A 20,856-nucleotide genomic window follows, 5' to 3' on the forward strand; every position below is an offset into this window, starting at 1 on the left:
CTCTTCTCACCGAACGGGGGCCGCACCCCCTGCCGTCGTGCGCACCAAATTTCACAGGCAACGTGCACCGTTACCGGACGAAGTAAAAAAGGAAAAAATGGGGTGTTTCCTTGTCATACCTATTTGTTCACTTTTGTTCCCTGCTTTTTTTTTCCCCCGACTGCTGTTGCTTCGCATGGCAGCTACCAATAAAGAGAGAACTTAAACTAATTCCCCCTTGACCCTGTCTCCGTGTGGCTCAATGGAGGAGCCTTTTTGGCTGCGGATGGGAGGGATGCAAGTTATGGTTTTGCTGCGGATGTGTGTGTGTGTGTGTGTGTGTGTGCTCTGGATGCACAAACCCATTTGCCCCGCAAATGCGGCAGCAGAAGGATGTGATGGCGTGGAGGCACCAATGCCACTTGAATCAAACCGTGCCTGTGGCACACACGCAAACAGGAAAGCGAAAGGAAGAAATACTCGTCTGGGCTGCTGGCCGGATCTTCAAATTTTCTAAAGGAATAAAATACGACGGGAAGGAGGAATGAGTCAATGGAGAGGCAGTGGGCTCGCCAAATCCTCGCTGTTTGCTCCGCATATTTATATATTTATGCATTATGGTGGCCCCACTCTCGCGACATGTTGAACGCTGCATTCGGATTGGATGCATACATAAATAAATATATTTCTTATTTACGAAGTGGCAGACTTTGGGGTCCTCCAGCCACAAGACACCGTCGCAAGGGTGGGGACTTAAAAAAGAAGGTTACTGGGATGGTAAAAAAAAAAATAAAAAGAATTAAAACACTCGTCTTGATGTTATCGGTTCCTTCGGTTGCATCAATCACCGTCTTCCAAAAGTATTCATGCGATAGGAAAAGAACCCCACAGAAATATATCTTTATGTTTTTATTGGGAGCTTGCGAGGAGGATGCTCACGGGAGAGACTGGCCGCCTAAATGAATATGCCCTGAGAAAACGGAGATATTTTTGTACGATCCTTTTCCTATCGCATGAATACTTTTGGAAGACGGTGATTGAAGGGAGCAGGGAGACGATAGCGGCAAGAAGGATTTTTTATTAACTTTTTATTTCTTATTTTCCCACCCGTTCCCTTTTTGGTTCACACCCTTGCGACGGGTTCTTGTGGCTGGAGGAGCCTAAAGTCTGCCACTTCTTAAGTTATGAATACACACACCTACATATATATATTTCTGATCCGAATAGAGTGATTAGGTCACGATGGTGACTAACAAAGTATGCATACATTAATGTACACTTACTTGTTGCTAGACCTTGAGGATACGGTGAATCCCCATTTTTATTCCATTCGTTCATTTCTTATTCCTATCTTGTTTGGTTTCTGTTATTTATAAACTTAGGATCCGGCCAGCGGCCCCTGTAGATATTCTTTTTATGCTTTGGAGGCACTTGATGACACCAGACGTGGAGGGTGTTTTGATTTCATACGAGGGTGACACACGGGAGAAAAGGAAGAAGGAGAGCGGCGCCTCGCCAAAAGAGCGGCCGCTGGGACGTTGGCAAGAATTGTTACTGTTTGCACAGCGATTTGTATACTTTTGGTAGGATGTTCCTTGAGGCGTTCATTGGCCCGAGTGTGAGGTGCATACACGGGCAGCCACCGCAACAACCGTGTCGTTGGTTCCCCGCTGCACGAATGTGACGATGCACTTCAGACGTGGCAGGTGACGTCCACTGCGAGCACTCCTCTTGCCTCTCCTGTTTCACAACTTGGCATTCTCTGCATGTGGACACAGCTCCCATTGGCCACCCTCTGTGACACGAGAGTCGCTTTTATTCCTCTCCATCGCATTAAAGAGTCGTGAGGAGGGCTTGAGGCTGCGTTGAGGAGCCGTGTGGTCTCTGCGAGCATTTTCTCTGTTTGTCAGAGGTGTTTGCGTTTGGATTACCGAAACGCATCTTGAGTGCTTGCGTTAGAGGCTCGCATGACTGAGAGGCAAACGTGTTTGTGGAGGTGAAGGAGGGCCACACCATTGGGAGGGAGACGAGTGAATGGGTGGGTGGTGTCTATGGCCCATATTGTGGCGCCTGACAGGTGCTTCACGTTGTTTGTTGTTATTGTCATTTGCATTCACAAAGAATGGCTTTGGACGTAGCACCCACGAGCTCTTCTGTCGTTGGCTGAGGTTTCTCTAGTGCTGCTTTTCCCAACTCCCTCTTTGTCTGTGCGTTGCGTGTTTGTGAGCATGACCCTTCTTCTGTGCTGTGCATTTGACTCATGAGCCGCGGATGGTCTGTGTGAAATATGTGATGATTTGCGGCATTTTTTTGGACTGTGCTTTGATCTCCACCGCGGAATGACGGTCGGACTGGAGGCGTTGCTTTTTTCTTTACTCTGATCACGTGCAGTGTGTATTGGGGACTTCTCAGGGAAGCGCCAGCCGACATTGTTGTGAAGCCCATGTCTGGTGCCATGCTTTTTATTGACGTGGAATGGGTTGGGAGGTTTGCATATAAGCTTCTGTGCATTCTTGCCGTGGTGCTCTCCATGCATAGCCCGGGGAGACGACTGGCTGAGGATTGTCAATGGGCGTCTCGTTGAGCCGAGGAACGCATAGTGTGTTTTCTGCTCATTGAGAGTCCGGGCGCCACGGAGGATCTATGGGGCAGGCAGAATCTTGTGCATGGCGGAAGGAGGAGACAAAGGGCTGATTGTTTGATTGTTGGTGACGAGTCCTGCCTCACTGCTTGGAGGGGGCTGTTGTTGACTGGGGCAACCTGTTTTGTGTGTCCAGACAGTGCTTGCGCCGAGTAGCGGGGTGCCATTTTGGTGTGTTTGCGGCTCCATCATGCGGGGCAGCAGCGTGACGTTTACGGACTGCGTGCCTGTGGGTTGATGAATGTGGTGGGAGGCGTGCCTGTGGGTTGATGAATGTGGTGGGAGGCGTGCCTGTGGGTTGATGAATGTGGTGGGAGGCGTGTCTGAGGAGAATCCGCGAAAGAAGGAGTGGCATGTGTTTGGCGGTGCTGCTGTGCGATGTGCGGGGGAAGAAGAAAAACAAGTGCTTTCTGACATGTCGGTGAGTGTGCCACGGCCACCAATGTGTTTTCAGTGAGAGGGGCAGGAGTGAGGGAGACGGAGACTCTGCGCACCCGCTGCGGCGTGTGGTGCCACAGGATGCGATTGCCATTGTGAAGGGTGCGACGGCCGTCACGCGTGCAGCAGAGCGTCATCTGCATCTTTTTGCCTGCAGAGCTTGCAGGTTCTGCGAAGAGGTGCAGGCGACCTCTCACTATTGGGCTGCCGAGACCGTTTTTCCTTTTTGCTCAGCAGGAGAAGCAACTTTTCTTGCAGGCGGTGTTGCTGGTCTGCATCGATGCTCCCCACGGGGTATCACGCCGCCGTGCCGTTGCAGTGCAACTCTGGTATTCCTCGCTGCTCATGTGGCCCCCTGTCGCTTGCCTTATTTGCAGAGCCATGGCCTGCGGTCCCCATTGGGAGGCTGCTCATTTTTTTTTTCTTAATTTTTTTATGCTGTTGAGAGGTGCTGGGGAGTAATGACTGCGGGGATGGTGATGTTGTGGTTCACTGTGAGTGGTGGCGGTGTGCACTGCTGTTGTGATGTCTTTCTGCCGCTGCTGTCCGTTGCTCGCCTCCAAGAAAGAAGTTAATACCAAACGCGAATCGCTACTGTGAAATTTGACGTCTCCGAAAGGACCAACAGCACACACACCGCCCACAGGCACACATATTTATATGCACTCACGTGTTGCTGCAGTGAAGGCACCCCGCATACACAACCGTCGCTGCGTGACCGGATCCCGCGGAAGGAGGAGGGGAGGAGGAGAGAGTGAGCCGCAGAGGCCCAACATGTCCCGGCACCTCTTTTATTCAGCGGTGCTGCTCCTCCTCGTCGTGATGATGTGCTGCGGCAGTTGAGGAGCTGCAGTCACTGGGGTGAGGAGTCATCCCCGGAATGTTCAAAGGGTAAACGTTTTGTTTGGAGAGATAAGAAAGATGGAGAAACGGTGGCTTTGCTCCGTGTTCCCAGTCTTTTGAAAGTGGGGATTGATGTGTTTGCCGTTGCCGAGGCGCATTGCGCGAAGGAGGGTGAAGAAGGTTTTACTGGGATTGCCTCGAAGCTCCTGGCGTTGACTGGTGAACAAGCAAAAGAGGAGTTGGCTACAACAAAATTGAAGAAACAAGTACTGGAGGAATTTTCTTCCGACGATAAGAAAGGCGTCTGCAGCATAGCGGATCAGGCTGTTTCCTAAAAAGTGAAGAATATACATGTGAGCCGACCAACAACAGTCGTGCGGGGAAGTGATATTTACATGCTTGCTGGAAATTACAGTTGGACAATTACCGCCGATGATCAGGCAGTTGACTGGGGATTCATGCTGGTGAAAGGGAACGTCAGTGAGAAGAAAGACGAAAAGAACGAAAGAATACTTTGGAATGATACTTACATTATCCCGTGGAATTATAATGTCAATCAAAATGAACCCTTGAAAAGGCTGGTTGGCAGCGGTGGATCGGGTGTTAAGATGGAGGACGGTACGCTTGTGTTTCCGCTGGAAGGGACGACGAAGAAGACCAACCAGGGTGATGGCAACGAAAAGGATGGAAAGACTGTCTCGCTGATCCTACACTTGAAGGATACTAAGAGTTGGAAGCTGTCGAATGGGATGTCTGCCGGTGGCTGCAGTGATCCCTCCGTCGTGGAGTGGGAGAAGGACAAACCCATGATGATGACTGCGTGTGATGATGGCCGCCGCAGGGTGTACGAGTCCGGTGACAAGGGGGACTCGTGGACGGAGGCCCTCGGGACACTCTCGCGCGTGTGGGGCAATCCAAAGGCACAGATGAAACGCGTTGGGAGCGGGTTCATCACAGCGACTCTTGGCGATGGTGGAAAGAGAAAAGTGATGCTTGTTACTCTGCCGGTGTATTCTGGTAAAAAAGGTAACGAAGTCAATGAGAAAGAAAAAGAAAAGGGCAGACTCCATCTTTGGCTGTCGGACAATACGCACATTGCTGATATTGGGCCGGTATCCGGGAAGGAAGAGGACGTCGCCGCCAGCTCCCTGTTGTACAAAAGTGCTGAAAGTGGAGATAATAATGAGGAGAAGTTGATTGCACTGTACGAGAAGAAGGAGAGCGGTGATGATACATCACACGGAATGGTCTCTGTGCGTCTGACTGAGCAGCTGCAGCGGGTGAAGAAGGTGCTGCAGACCTGGAAGAATAGTAGACGAAATTGTCTCCAAGCTGTGTGCCACTTTACTTGCTCAGGAGGATACCTCACCTGACAATCCCTGCCGCAGTACTTTTAAGATCACGGATGGGCTGGTTGGCTTTTTGTCCGGCAACTTCTCTGAGAACACATGGAGGGACGAGTACCTCGGGGTGAACGCAACAGTAAATAATAAAGGTGGGGCTGCAAAGGCGGAAGATGGTGTGACGTTCCAGGGAGCGTGGGCGGAGTGGCCTGTTGGCAGGCAGGGGGAGAATCAGCTGTACCACTTCGCGAACTACAACTTCACTCTTGTGGCGATGGTGTCCATCGACAAGGTGCCGAAGGAAGATAACTCCATTCCTTTGTTGGGTGCAAAGATGACAGGTGCAGGGAATTCTGTATTTTTGGGACTGTCGTACGGCAAGGAAAAGAAGTGGCAGTTGCTGTCCGGTGACGAAACCCCTAAGGAGCACAGCAGCACTTTTGGGGACAGAGAAAACTCAACACGTGGTAATTTTGTTAAGGAACGGCACCCAGGGCTTCGCGTACGTCGATGGTAAGCGTGTGGGTGGGGATGTGCCGTGTGCACTGGGAAATAAGGATTCGAAAGAGATATCGCACTTCTACATTGGAGGGGATGGACGCAGCACAGTGAGCACAGGGAACGGAGAAGGCGTTTCTGTGACTGTGACGAACGTCCTTCTGTACAACTGCCCGTTGGATAGCACTGAGATTGACGCCCTCAACCCGAATAAGGCCTCTATCCCATCTCTGGTGAACACGACTATTGAAGGAACCATGTCCTCGTCTACTGCTGGACGACAACAGCAGGCGGGAAAGGAACCGTTATTGGAGAGCAGTATTGCGAATGGGGAGAAGGCGGGAGGAACGGATGTGCAGGAGGAGGAGGTTATTACACAGTTCGGGGAAGTAAATGCTGCGGCACTCAGCAGCAGCCTCGGAAATGTGTCGCAGGGGAATAACAGCGATGCCGGCACTGTGTGTGAGTGCAGTATATTGCTGCCATTGCTGCTTCTGTTGGGACTGTGGGGGTTTGCGGCGCTGTGAGGAGTGACTGGCTGCCGCGTGGAACACTTGCGACCTCCGCTGCACCGACACACACACACACCTGGCAATGAATATTTCTGAAAACTATTTTTCTTCTTCCTTTTTGTTTATTTTAAATTTATTTTACTTTTTGCTTCTTTTCTACTCTTCCCTCTTTTAATTGTTTCTTGCCGCGCTCTTCCTGTGAGGGGTGCTGTGTGTTTCCCGCCCAACTGCTCCACTCGCACACCCACCGACACGCTCATGACGACGGCCCTGTGCGCCTCGCCTGCTGCACGCATGAGGAGGGGCCGCGACGAACGGCGCGCTGAGGGAGCCGTGACGTGTGGGCGTGCGACGAGGGCCGGTGGGGCGGAGCACACATTTCTTTCCCTCTTGTTTTGTTTTCTTTTTTGCGGTCAGGGCGGGCAGACACCCGCAGCGCCACACACACACAGCCACACCCTGCCGCCGTGTTTTTCTTTTCTGTGGATGGGCGTGTGCCGCTGCCACCGTGCGGTGATGAAGGGCGGAGAGCTGTGCCGGACGCATTGCCGACGGGCCACTGTGCATCCTCAGTGACTTCCTTACTTAATGGCTGTCTTCTGCACACTGTAATGAGCGAAGTGTTTCCCCCTCTTGTTTGCTTTTTGTTGCCCACACGCGGTGCCGGCCCTGCGGCTGTGCGTCCCATGGACTGCACGAAACGAGGATTTGAAGAACAGGCCGGATGCCGCATGAAATGTGGAGGATGTTGTGTGGGCTGGTGGGACAGTAAAGTCCTTTATTGACCTCTTTTTATTGTTGAGGGCAATATGTATACACAAACACACGGTCGTATTGTGCTGCTTGGCACATGAAATAAACGTCTTTCCGAATCATGGATTTTCCTTTTTTATGTTGTTTGGGAGTTCTTCTGGACTCTCACCCTTTTTTTCTTTTGTTTTTGGTAAATCGCTACGGTTTATTTTTTTTGTTTTTGCTGTCTTCAGTGTCGCTGAGTGTCTCCGCGTCCTGTTGAGTGTCTCTCTGCTGGCTGTGCTGTTGACATGCCCTCATTTCTTTTTCTTTTTCTTTTCTGTTAGAGGCATCGATGGTCCTCGACGACGGTTGTTTGTGCTCCCCATTGCGATGGCACGAGGGTGACTGTGCGCCGGACTTCTGAGTGCACACGGAGGGGAGCGGATGGTGTGCACCGTGCCTCACTGTGAGTGTGAGACGCCAATCCGTCGGGGAAGAGAGAAGTAAAGCGCAGCGCCGTGGATTTGAATTCGACCCGTCGCTCTTGTTGCGGCCGCTTTTTTTTTTTTTTTTTTGCGGTGCGGCGTGTATGGCGTTGCTTCTGCATGCGTTGTGCTGCAGGCTTTTCTTTTCCATGTCTTTGTCCTTTTGTGTGTGGAAAAGTTGTGGGAGGGGAAATGTGAGCGGGAGAGTGAGCGTGGGTGGCTGCTAGACTTGCCCTGCGCATTGGGGGCTTCCATGGAAGTGGATTTGCTTGACGGCGTTGCGCGGAACCCAGGGCTCAGCGAGGAGGAGGATGGGGAGGGTCTGTTGTGAGCAGAAGGAGGATGGACAGGACAGTCCCCTTCCGTGTCCTTCCCGATGTCGTTGGCAGTACATACTGAGAGCGTAAATTTGAGCGAGTGCTGGATGAAAGGTTTATGCCGCTTTGTGCGTGCTACTCAATCGTCGTCATTGCAGGCTGTCGTCACGCTGCGTTGTGGTGCGGTGCCGTTTGATGAGGGAGGGGCGCGATGCCACGGCTGCTGCGCACCACGACCATTTATTGCCTCTGCACCGTCATTGTTGTTTTTCAGTTTGTGTGAATTTTTTCTGCGCTCGCATAATATTTTATTTTGCTTCACGATGAATTTGTTGGAGGAGCTTTGGTTTTGGTGCCTGCTTCACGGTGTTTCGCCGTGCGTGTCTCATCTTTTGCCGTTGCTCCCTCGTTGTGCTGGTGGGGAGGAGGCGGGCGACTGCGTCGGTGGAGTTGTGCCCCAGTGGGAGAGGGAATGCACCGACCGCTGCTGACGGCGACGGTCTTTGCTGCAGGCGATCTGACGGGAAGACGTCACCGGTGTCACAGTTAACCGAAATGGATGAGGGCCGCACTGCGTCTCCCACCCCTCTCATCATCCCCTCTGTCCACTGCAGTCACACGCCACACGCACCGCAGAGCAGCGGCGCGACCACCATCCGGATGTCTGTGAGCCAATCGGAATGTGCAATCGATGTGGACCCTTTTCCCCGTGTTTGAGTGCCGCCGTGCTTCTTTATTTTTCCTTTGTTGTGTATGCCGTCCGCGCATGGTGCCACTGCCTGCTGTGCAATGCCGACTCGCGTGAACGAGAAGCGATGCTTTGACTGCTGGCGACCGGCGAGCTCTCCACTCCACTTACGCACCACCAACAACAACACCTTTCGGACGCGCTTGATGGCTGGCGGTCGTAACGCTGCCACGTGGTCTGCCTCGGCTCTTGTGTGTCGTGCACGGCATCGGGACCGCCCTGTGATGCAGCCATTCGGCAACAGGAGCGGTGCCAGTGGTCATGTGGCTTTTTGCCGGGGTTCCGCCACTCGGCACGGTGGCTGTACGGGGCTGTGTGGGCGGTGGGAGGGCAATGGTGTCACTGACTTGATTGCGTCTGCGCGGCTTTGTGTCGGCGGCTGTAATGTGATGAGGATTGTGTATGACCGGATGCCTCTGCGTGCCACTGTGTTTGGTTACTGTTGTTGCTGCCTTTTATTCTTTTTCTGAGCATGCAGTTAGAGATACTTTTGCTTGACCAGCACAACTATCGTTTCAAGGTGTTAGGGATTACTTGCAGTATTAGGTTTAGTAGCAGTAGTGGGATAACGATCTGGCGGAATCGTGTCACTGGATTTGCCATCTGTAGGAAGGGATTTTGAAAGCTGGAATTATGGTCGACGGGGCGGGTGCGACACACCACGACGGCCCTGTTGGTACTTGTCTGGGTCGGTGGATGCGGTCTGCGGTGGGCGCGTGTCCGCGCGGCCGGCACCGTGTGCGGCGCAGGGCCATTGCGGCTGTGCGTGTGGCGCTGCTTGTTGTGTTGGCGCTGGTTGCGGCGGCGTGGATGCCCGCAGTGCATGCGGTGGTGTTGCGACTGCGGGGCGGCACGGTGGACAGAGCCATCACGGTTGGCCGCGCCGTGGACACGGTGCTGATGGACGGCGTGTCCATCACGAACGGCGTGGCTGTGGTGTTCGACGTTGCGGCGATGCTTTCCGGTGCGCTGCGCATCGAACTGAGGAACTGCGTGTGCGACGGCGGTGCGCAGATCTACGTGTGGGGCTACAGCGGTGAGCCGGCGAGTGACCGGAGCCTGGAGGTGAGCGTGAGCGGGCTGTCCGGCGAATACTGCTCGCTTGTGTTTGTGCACAACCTGCCGGCACACACGAACGTGACGGTCCGTGACTCGACGATTGTGACGGCGGGGCCGATGCGCCACTCCCAGCTGAGCGGGCTGACGGACGCGGTGGCGTCGCCGCTTTTGCTGCACGCGACGTCGCTGTTGCAGTCGCAGCTGCGTGTGAGCAACACTGTGCTGAGGTCGTTGCACGCGGGTGGGTCGGCGGTGCACGTTGGCGGCGACGTGGACCTGCTGTCGAGCGCGGTGGTGCTTGACGGCGTGTCACTGGAGGCGTCGGGCGGTCCGACCGCGTCCGCGTTGCATGTGTCATCCTCGACGCGTCTCAGCTTGCGGAGCCACTCGGTGTTCTCCGTGACGAACGTCTCGGTTGTGAGCAGCGGCGGCGGCATTGTGCTTGGAGAGCGCCTCGCGGTGTTTGATTCGGTGCTGCGCTTCGTGGGCGTCGAGGGGTCTGTCGCGTCGTCGCTGGTGCGCTGCGGTGGTGGGACGATCGGTGCCGGCGGGTGGCTGGAGCTGCGCGACGTGTGGGCGGTGGGCGAGGCGTCGTCGGTGGCGTCGCTGTCGGGTGTGACGCTGGGCGGCGGTGCCGTGTCGATTGCGCGCTGCGCTGCCACTGGCGCGACGCTTGTCTCCGGGTCGACGATCACGAGCGGCGCCGTGTCGGTGCAGTGCAACCGTGCGGGCGGCCGGGTGCTGCGGAGCAGCGGCGACTACCGCTTGGCCGGCCTGCCCTCCGTGAGCGTGGTGCCGTGCGACGGCTGTGCGGCAGCGCTGGCGTGCTTCGATGCGCTGACGGCGTCGTTCAACGACTGCGTGTGCGGCTGCCGTGCCGGCGGTGTGGGCGAGTCGTGCCTGCCGTTCGACGTGCCGCCTGCGAGGGCCGGCGGCGGTGGTGGTGGTTCGCAGGGCTGTTTGAGTGGCGTGACGCTGACGGAGTCGGTGACGGTTGGCGGCGGGCGTGCGACGGCGTGCTTCGACTCGGTGGTGTTCAGCGGACCGATCACTGTGGCGGTGGACCTGCGCTTGATGGACGCGTTCGATAACGCACTGAACGTGACGCTGCGCCACTGCGTGCTTTCGGGCGGCGCGCAGCTGCGGATTGGTGGCCTCAGCGAGAGCACGGCGCGCCTGATGCCCCACGCCATCGTCAACATGACGAATGTGACGTCGCTGGAGGGCACGATCGTGCTGCATGGCGCGATGCCGCTGCACTCGAGTGTGCTGCTGGCGAACTCAACGCTGCGCGCGACGGTTGGCGGGTCGCAGTACGTGCCGACGACCCGTGGCCACGCGAAATCCCGGCACGGCCCCGCGCTTGTCCTGGATGGTGTCCGGCTTCTGTCGACGCGGTTTGTCATGACGCGGTCTACGCTGGTGTGTGGCGGGGGTTCGTGCGCTGCGATGCTCGTGGAGCGCGGCCTCGGCGTGAACCTGTCCAGCGTCTTCTACATGGACAACTGCGCTGTCAATTCGCAGATGCACGTGATGTACGCTCTTGCATCGGACCTGCGTGTCAGCGGCGGCTCCGTGTTCTCCATACAGAACTGCTCGTGGAGTGCGCCGAGCACCGAATACGGCAAAGGCGCGTGTGTGTTCAAGGATGTTGTTGTGGACAGCGGCAGCGTGCTGCAGATTGTGTCCAGCACTTTCCGTCTCGGCTTTGCCATGCTCATGGCAAACACGTTGACCGTGACTGGCGGCAGCTGGCTGGTGTACCGCAACAACGAGTTCCGCACCGCCCACGTTGTGTACGTGGCCAAGGAAAACGGCGTGGCGTTCCGCGATCAGAGTGTGTGGTCGATACTTGAAAACAACTTCACGTATGGCTCGTTCTCGTCCTTTACATATATGACAAGCAACTGGTCACCACCATCCGACACGCGCCCGATCATCTACGGCGTGTGCAACGAGGCAAGGGGCTCAACTGTGACGAATTACCAAGAAGAGCTCAATATTGGAGCACCCGTGACGGTGTTGGACTGCGGTGCGTGCACGGTGGGCTCCGTGTGCTTCGCTGCGAGGACGAGCAGCATCAGCGGCCGTGAGTGCGTGTGTGCTTCTGGCGGCTACGGTGACACGTGTCTGCCGGCTGCGGCTCCGGACGGCCTTGGGCCGCTTCCGCTCCCTGACGCGAAGAACACGGAGGTCCGCTGCGTGCACGGTGGCAGCATCGACTCTTTGGACGTTCCTGATCCCGGTGTGCGTGGTCTGTGCTTCGTCAACGTGACCTTCACCGCCGCGATTGTGCTGGACCTGTCGTATTTTGACGCGCCACAGCAGACACTCAACATCACGCTGCTGCAGTGCGTCCTCATGGGACTGTCGATCAGGGGGAGTGGTGCGCGCGTGCATGTGAACGTGACATCCTCGATGCTGGATTCTGGTGAGCTGGAGTTCAGGGGTGTTTTTGGCGTGAGCTCCCAGATACTGGTGGTGGGCAGTACGATTGTGACGACGTCGGGCCATGCCATTTTATTTGTGGAGTTTACTCTCAGTGCGAATATGACGCTGCTGCTACTCGACAACTACGTCGAGGCGAGTAGGTACGCAGTCTATTTATCCGATTCTGTTGTTGTTGATGGTGGCGGGATTATTGTGAAGGGAAATACGCTGAGCACGGCGGAGGACGATGAGGGTGTGGAATCATCTGTTTGCGTTTACGCTGTTGATGTGAGGAACGGCGGCTACTTTGACATGGAGAACAACACGATGAGCGCGGTCAATGGCGTTATTCTCTTTGGGGATACCACCGTGAGGTCCGCGGGGCTGCTGCGGGTGGCGGACTGCACCTTCGTTGGTGGGACGGAAATTTTTGATTCCGCGCTGGTGTATTTGTCTGGCTCGGTGACACTCGAGGGAGGTGCGCAGTGGCGTGTGGAGGGCAACGGCGTGGGTGCAGCCTCAGTATTAAATATTCCGTATTCCTGGCAAAAAATTCAGCTGTCGGGCAGCGGCACCACCGTGGCGCTTGCACACAACCGTCAGGTGGAAGGAAACGCACTCTTCGCCAAGCTCTTTAAATCGAACACGATTGTTGAGTCACCCGCGCGGTTTGTGGTGGGATGCAACCTGCAGGGCGATGAGGAGGTGCCGTACGACTATGTGTTTCCGGAGGAAGTGGTGCTTTTCAGGTGTGGCACATGCAACGAGGACGCGGCGTGCTACATGCCCGGGACGGAGTCGGTGGACCGCAGCTCGTGCTCGTGCAGCTGCAAGGACGGATGGCATGGCGCGTCCTGTCTTCCCCTCGAGGTGCCCGACACGGTTGTGCCGCCCGTAGCGGAGAGAGCCGTCGACGGCGACACGAGCTGCGTGGTGAACCAGACGCTGACGAACCTCACGCTGAAGATGTGGAGGACGCACCACTGCTACGTGGACGTGACATTCAGCGGCGTGGGTGCCGTGCTGACTTTCTTTCTCAACAGCATGCCGCTGCATCTCCCCGTTAACATCACGCTCACTGGGTGCACATTTCGTGAGGGTGCCGCGCTGCAGTTTTTTGGGGGTGCTGAGGCGGCCGAGTCATCTGGCGTCCTGATCCGCGTGAGCCAGACGGTGATGCGGTCCTCCGCCGTTGCTTTTATAAATGCCCTCCCGCAGCACTGCGAGATCGCCGTCACGGAGGTTGATGCGGTGCAGACCTTCGAGTTCGAATTACCGGGCGTTGTGAGCAAAACCCTGAGCGTATTTTTGCTGGGAAACGTCGTGTTGAGTGCGTCGACGCTGTTGGTCAGCAACGTCAAGGCGCATGCAACGAATCGTGATGCGTTTGTTCTGTACTCGACCGGGACGCTGAAGCTGGTGGGTGGCAGCTCGCTGTATGTGCGGTACTGCAGCTTTGAGGGATACACACACGTGTTCTACGTGTACAGGCTCAGTGTGAGTGACCACTCTGTTTTTGCGCTGCTCAATAATACAATGTTCTCCGGGGTAAGCCTGCTGTATCAGCACCAAGGATTCAGCGTCTCGGATCACAGCGTGCTGCGTGTTGTGGGGAACAGCGGCTCCGTGCGCTACGCCATCTGTAACGATGTCTTGTGGACTGTTCAGCAGTCAAGCTGGTTGGATTGGCGCGACAACGACGTGGAAGTGGGTGCGATGTTTTACGACACTGAGTCCGCATTTGTGACCATTGACAGCAGCAGTGCTGTGACGCTGACGGGCTGCAAGATGGGCTCGACGGGGCTGTCGGTATCCTTGCTGAAGCGGGCTGACGCCGGCTACCGGTTCGTTGCTGGGTGTCTGAAGGTCGCGGGGCGATTGGTGACGACGGCGGCTGAACTGGAGCTGAACGGCATCAACAACGTGACGACGGTTGCCGCGTGCGGGCAGTGCACGAAGGAGAGCGACTGCTTTGCCCCGCTGACGACGGCGGTCATTGGCTGCGAGTGCCAGTGCGCTGCTGGAGGGCACGGCGATGTGTGTGTCCCGGCGCCTGTGCCTGCTGGCCCGCCACCGCCGCCGCCGCCGCCACCAGTGCCGCCCACACCGCTGCCACCGCCGGTTGGTGAGTGCATCAGCGACATGGTGTACCCCGAAGTGGCGCAGACTGTGGGCGACGGGCTGTCGTGGCTGTGCTACCGCAACGTGACGTTCAGCGGGGGCGGCATGAGACTGACGGTGCTGGTTGGGGCGATGACGGGCGACGTGGCGAATGTCACGTTTTATGGATGCACGTGGAGGGACGGCGCCGTGCTGTTGCTGTTGGGCAACGCGTACGCCGCTGTGGGGTCGCTGAACATCGTCGTCACCGGCAACACATTTACTGACGCGCTGCTCAGCCCGGAGGGTGTGTTTCCACCGCACACGAACATCACGATCAGCGGGAACCGCTTCACTGCCACGAGGCTGATCCCTCGGTCGGGTTTGGGCCTTAGGAGGCCGTCGTGTGTTGCGATGAATGAGTTGGCGATCAGCAATGACTCCGCGGTGGTGTTCAGTGGCAATGTGTTTCAGAGCGTGACGGCATCGTCAAGCGCCATTCACGTTTTCGGATCTGCGTTGAGGGTGTCGTGGCACTCTGTGTTTGCGGTGGTGGGTAACACTTTTCATATGGCCGGCGGTGACAGTACGCTGATATATCTTGAAGGGTCTAGCCAATCCTCATCGCTGAAGGTTCTGAACAACTCTGCTGTGGTGATCCGAGGCAACGTTGTTTCGAGGCCGGTGAGGTACTTCTTATTGGTAATTTTGGCATTACGTGTGGAGTCTCGGTCAGCGGTTGTGTTTCAGGGCAACGACATACAGGGAAGCTCGGTTGTGTTCTTCCCAGTCTTTTCTTCCTACATCTACTACAACTCCTGGCTGCAGCTGAGCGGCAACCTCTGCCGCGTATCACCATCGGAAGCCCTTATTGTTTTTGACCCCACTGTGCATCTCCGCGACTCCACGGTGTCTTTGTCTGGCAACCGACTCATGTCCAGCACGGTCACGCCAATAATACTGCAGGTACCCACGGCGTCTCGCGATATCACAAACGGAGCGATTGTGGCCGCGTGCAACACAGTGAACGGCGAGGAGGGAGTGGAATACAGCATCCCGTCCGTGTACAATACCACTATCCTGAGCTGCAGTGATCCATGCACCCTCGCGACGTCGTGCTTCCCTGCGTACACGACGGCGGCCTCGAGTGATGGCTGCGCCTGCACGTGCGCGGAGGGCGGCCACGGCGATGCGTGCCTGCCCGTCGCTGCTCCCGAGCCGCCGAGCACCGACGGCGCCGACCTGTGCGTGCGGGACGTGCGTGTGGATGGAGTGTTGAACGCCGGTCTTGGGACGTCGGTGGTGTGCTACGTTGGTGTGACCCTTGCGGCGGACGTCGTGGTGGACGTGGAGTCGATGTCGGGGAGCGTGCGCAACGTGACGCTGGCGAACTGCACGTTTTTGGGCGGTGCGAGCCTGTACGTTGTTGGGTGGCGTTCCGACCCGTCTGCTGGCGAGCGCGCCGATGTGTTGATCAGCGGGCTTGAGTCGTGTTCTGGCGGCGGCGTGGTGGTGGCGAACCGATTTCCGCCGGGCTCGCGCGTCACTGTGGTGGACTCGGTGCTGATTGCAGAGGCGCGTGTTGCGTACCGCGGCGCCTACGACCTTGGCGACGCGTCCGCGTGCCTCGTGTTGCACAAAGTGAATATGACGGGGAGCGTGCTGACCATTGCGCGCACGCACGTGGCGGCTGTGTTCCGCGACGCTGTTGGCGTGTTGTTGGTTGGCGGCGTGCCGCTGCATTCGCGCGGTGCGCTGCACGTGGACGGGCTGTCGGTGCAGACGGCGCTGGGGCTGTGCGTGTCGGTGGAGGGCGGTGTTGCGGCCAGCGGCGGCTCCGTGGTGGCGTTTGTTGACAGCGAGTTCCTGTTGTGCAAGAACGCGGTGTCTGTGCGTGGGGCTGTGAGCGTGTCGGGCTCCATTGTGGCGCTTGTGCGGAACGAATTCTTGTCGACGGAGGACTACGCGGTGGCGATTTATTCGACGGTGAGCCTGGATGGCGGGTCGATGCTGCTGGCGAAGGACAACGTGCACGACGGCGTTTCGAGGGAGATGCTCTACGCTGCTGGCGCCGTGACCGCTGCTGGGAGCACGCTGAGCTTCGTGCGCAACCGTGCGCTGCTGCCGCGGATGCTGTCGCTGAGCTTGTCGCTTGCGGCTGGGGCGCATTTGAGGGTGGCGTGCAACTACGCTGGTGGGCGTGTTCTGTCGACGGCGGAGGAGTACGCTGCGGCTGGATTTGGCGACGCTGGGAGCATCGACGTTGCTGGGTGCGACGCCTGCGACAGGGACACGCACTGCTACGCGCCCGGGACGGCCTCTGCGAGCATGAGGAACGGTGTGTGCGTGTGCGCGTGCGGCAGCGGCGAGTACGGCGAGGCGTGCGTGCCTGTGGGAGCTCCCGCGCTGCCGCCTGCTGCGGGAACTGCGTCGAGTGTGTTTGTCCGCGAGGGCATGACGGTGCGGTCGGTGTTCGTTGTGCCTGCCGGCGCGAGCGAGGTGACGCTGCGCCACGTTGTGCTGGACGGCGTGAGTCCTGTGCTCTACGTGCCGTGGATGGCGCTGGACGGCGTGCGGATTGTTGTGCAGAACGTGTCGCTGCGTAACGGCGCCGTGCTGTACGTGATGGGCGGTGGAGCGCTGCGCGATGCAAGGGCGGCGGGGAGCGACGAGAGCGGGCCGGTGGAGCTGTCGGTGTGCGATGTGGAGGCGCTGAACGGCGCGCTTGTGCTGAGCGGCACGTTTTCCGCGGGGTCCGTGCTGACGGTGACCGACTCCCTGCTGGTTGCCGCGAGGTCGACGCCGCTTGTGTATCTTCTCGGCTCGCGGTCCTCGCCGTACGCACCGGTGCTGGTGCTGTCTGGCCTGCGGCTCGTGCGGTCTGTGCTGGTTGTGTTCGGCGTGTTCCTCGTGACCGTGGTGACTGGTGGACGGACGGTGGTGGTGGACGGCGCGGTGCTGGAGCTTTTCGGTGGCGGTGTCGCGCTGGACGCGGCTGTGTTCGGTGGCGACGTTGCGTTGTACGCGAGTGCGCGCGTGGTGGCATCGGGGGGCGCTGTGCTGCGCGTGTTGGGGAGCCAGGTGTACGCCGCGCATGGGCTGGTGTTCGACAGCGGGGTGGAGGCCAACGCGTCCGCCGTCGTAGTGAACGACAACGCCGGTGCGCTGACCGATGGCGCGCTGCTGGTGCTGCGGGGGTCGGCGTTGTTTGTGTCCGGGTCGTGGCTGTCGGTGCGCGGCAACAGCATCAGCGGCAGGCTCCTTTCGCTGCCGTCGTACCCGCGCGGTGCGGATCTTGTGCAGAGCACGCTGACGCTTCACGGGAACGCTGGCAGTGGGCCTGTCGTGATGGACGGCACCGTTGCGCTTGTGGGCGCCGGCCGAAGGTTCGTCGTGGGGTGCCTGACGCTCAACGGACAGGCGCTGCGGCCTATGGACTACAGGTCCGCCGGCATCATCGGGGAATTCCGCCCCGTGGCGTGTGGCGTGTGCGACGCCGACGTGCACTGCTTTGCTGCTGCGACGAGGGCGATGTCGGGGTCGTGTCGCTGCCGCTGTGCTGAGGGCGGGTACGGGCGCGACTGCCTGCCGGTGTACCTGCCGCACGTGGACGGGTGCAACCGCACGCCCGCTATGCCGCCGCTGAGCCACATGGCGACGCTGACGGAGACGCGCAGCCCGACACCAAAGTGGACGGCGACACCGACTCCGACGCACTGCAGTCTGACGCAGTACAGTCAGACGGAGACCCTGCAAATGACGGAGACGGTGGCGCTGCCGACCGCGACAATGACGGCATCGGGGTCACTGAGCAGCACGGTGTGGTGGAGCGATGTGGCGTGCCCGACGCTCGCCGTGACGACGACGGCGGCTGGTGGAAGCCTGACGCAGAACGACATCCGCGGCGGTGGGAGCGCCGTCCCGACGCTGCTGATGGTGACGCTGCCGCCTCCGTTTCGATGGGCACGCGACCCGCAGCTCGGCAAGCACCTGAGCTTAGTGCCGGTGTCGACGGCGCAGCCGAGCGGGTTTGGCGGTCCGTGGGGAGCGATGCTGCGCAACGCGACGTGGGTGCGCAACGCGACGAATCCGTCCACCGTCCTGGAGCTGGCTGTGCCCGTGCACCGCGGTTACTTCATTGCTGCCGACGAGACGATAGTTATTCGCTGCGACGCTGTGGCGGTGTCCGGCGGCTGCAAGGGTGTGCTGCTTGGGTCCTTCACGATCAGGTCGAACACGCTGCCCGTTGCTGCCAGCGCTCTCTCGGCGATCACCGGCGTTGTTGCGGGTGCGACGGCTGTTGCTGTGGTGGTGACCGGCGGGCTGGGCTCCATCCTGGAGATGCAGGCGCTCGGCGTGTTTGCGAGGATGTCATGTGCCTCGGCGCAGGAGCGTGCGAGCACCGTTGCGCTGCCGTACTTCCTGTCGGTGTTTGCTGCCCTCGGCCCACTGTGGATGGTGGTGGGCAACGCGCTGCTCGCCGCTGTGTTCGGGTGCGTGCACTGCGGTGTGACGGCCGCCTTCCAGCGGTGGCGCGGCGTGGACGCGGCGAGTGCGTGGGCTGCGATGCGCTTCCCGAGCCTGACGTACGTCGTGGCGCACGCGATGCATCTCGGCATATTCTTTGGCTCCGTGCTCGCACTGGCGATGTCCGACGCCCGCGTGCAGCACCGCGTGATTGGTGTCGCTGGCGTGCTGTACGGTGTGGCGTTCCCTGCTGGCGTGTGCTACTTCATTGCCCGCCACGTGGGCGCGAGTTTCACGAAGTACTGGCAGTTTTCGAGGAAGCCGCTGCACGAGCGCCTGCTGTACCCCGTCGGGTATTGGTGCCCCGCGGCGCAGCAGCGGATGTACGGCGGCATGCTGACGAACATGAGGGGCAGCTACTTGTACTGGTGCGTGTTCCAGCCGTCGGTGCTGTGTGTGGTGTGCCTGATTGCGGCTGTGCACCCGTCTGCGGAAGGCTGCCACGTCCAGTACTTCTGCATGGCGGCTGTGCTGCTTGCGGGTGCGGGCGTGGTTGCCTTCACGAACATGATGCGCTCGGCCTTCCTGACGGTGATGCACGCTGCGAGCCTTGTGCTCCTTGCGGCGCTGTGCCTGGTGAGCGCGGCAAACCACCTTGCGCCGAGCGACGGCGGTGCGAGGGCGTACGCGGCTATCGTGCTGCTGCTGATCACTGTGCTGCTTGCGGTCACTGTGTACAGCGTCGTTGTGTGGTACGCGGAGGACCGCCACTGGCAGGAGCTGCGAGAGCCGCGGCGTGGTGGGCTGGAGGCACTGCTGCGCGATGACGAGGAGAGCGACGAGGAGACGCAGAAGCCCCACGAAATGAAGTCATCGTCGTACGCCATAGGCGCCACTGTTGCGTCGTCGTACCGACCACCCGCGCCGCCGTTGCAGCCTATGGCCGGTGACATCCGCTCAGACGCTATGAGCCTGCTCGACCGTGCATCCAGTGCGAGTCCTATGATCGATTACGCCGCCATGTGACGTACGCCAAGTGGAATTAGTAAATATGCGGTGCTTGAGGGGCCATGGCTGTGCTGCACACCACAGCCAGCCATCGTTAACAGCACCGACAGTTTTGTTGGTCGTTGTTTCTATCGACTTGTTTCTATTTTGAGCGGGTGCATTCAGGAGTTTTTCCCGTTTCACGATGACTGTGTGGAAGGGGATTGAGTTGTCGCTCTTGTTACTGCTGATGTTGTGCTGTATCGGACCGTAATTTCATGGAGTTGCGTGCGAGGAACTCAACGCTCATTTTGTGCAATGGATGAAGGATCCAGCGAACCGCCTAGTGGAATTAATGAATTGCAGCTCTGCCTTACCGTGGATTTACATGCAGGAGGCGTTACGGCTCTCAGAAGCAAAGCGGCGACGGAGTAGTAGCAGGGCTCCGGGTTTCCAGGAACGTCTTTGAGCGGGATTATGTATTGGGGCGCGACGCATTGCCATGATTCCAGCCTGTTCTGGTGTGGCGATTGTAGAGGGTGATCGATGTCTCTTTAGCGGTGGAAGTGACGGACCAAGCCATCCCAGTCACGTTCCACGCTTATCCTCGAGCGCGCCGCATTCCACAGGCAAGGGATATCGTTGCGGATTGGCCGCGCTGGTACGGAGATGCCTCCACGAGGAATTGCTTTTTTTTTCCCAATTCCCTTCCGGACGTGCGAAATTGATGCACCACAGCCGATACAGAGGAGTGCGGTGTTAGCATGAAGAGTACGATATTCGCCGAGACTTTTTCCACGGCAGCGTGCGTTTATGCGACTTCTCGTTGAATCGTGGAAGCACGCGAGCACACGTCGACGGTTCTGGATCACCTGGCGACTCACATTGTGGACGTACCCCTTTTTTCCCGCCCGCAGCACTGAGTAGCGCACACACGAATGCAGTTTGCCTTTGGCCACTGCGACATACCCAAGAACGAAGCATGTGATGCATAAGCCAAGGAGGCGTCCGACCTCGCACAGCTCACAGGCAAATGGAGCACCGGCATCGTCGTACTGGCCGAAAGTATTATTCGTGCCCGACAGCTCAGGGCCGAAACTCGCCGCTCCACTGTGTCAGGCGACTGGGAACCGACGCGCACGGACGCCACCCTCACTCGTGGGGAAGAGGCCGCATCAGCCTGCTTTCGCTCCGGAGTTTCGCACACAATATGGATGGCTGCTACGACCACTGCAACCCGCCACCCCACGCACATGCCGTTGGTGCGGCGCGGA

General features: G+C 58.3%; 2 protein-coding genes and 1 pseudogene across 2 annotated transcripts, besides 8 other annotated features; all 3 read left to right on the plus strand.

The window, feature by feature from the left end:
• Window positions 1-3,195: part of a sequence feature (areas not merged during assembly with more than two copies in the genome that could not be assigned to a particular haplotype) that runs on past the window's edge.
• Window positions 300-325: a microsatellite.
• Window positions 455-775: a mobile genetic element.
• Window positions 895-1,170: a mobile genetic element.
• Window positions 3,196-4,334: a sequence feature (haploid, Esmeraldo-like haplotype).
• Window positions 3,833-6,184, plus strand: Tc00.1047053510275.110 (annotated as a pseudogene).
• Window positions 4,335-20,856: part of a sequence feature (areas not merged during assembly with more than two copies in the genome that could not be assigned to a particular haplotype) that runs on past the window's edge.
• Window positions 6,357-6,438: a sequence feature (T-rich).
• Tc00.1047053510275.120 (uncharacterized protein) lies at window positions 8,545-9,009 on the plus strand (the record flags this gene model as incomplete). The annotated part of the gene is made up of 1 exon (XM_815642.1): window positions 8,545-9,009. One exon carries the CDS (start codon window positions 8,545-8,547, stop codon window positions 9,007-9,009), a length of 465 nt encoding a protein of 154 aa, XP_820735.1.
• On the plus strand, window positions 9,173-19,621 carry Tc00.1047053510275.130 (dispersed gene family protein 1 (DGF-1), putative; the record flags this gene model as incomplete). The annotated part of the gene is made up of 1 exon (XM_815643.1): window positions 9,173-19,621. One exon carries the CDS (start codon window positions 9,173-9,175, stop codon window positions 19,619-19,621), a length of 10,449 nt encoding a protein of 3,482 aa, XP_820736.1.
• Window positions 14,096-14,149: a microsatellite.

The sequence above is a fragment of the Trypanosoma cruzi genome, genomic scaffold, assembly GCF_000209065.1.
Source record: "Trypanosoma cruzi strain CL Brener 1047053516699 genomic scaffold, whole genome shotgun sequence".
NCBI classification, from domain to species: domain Eukaryota; phylum Euglenozoa; class Kinetoplastea; order Trypanosomatida; family Trypanosomatidae; genus Trypanosoma; species Trypanosoma cruzi.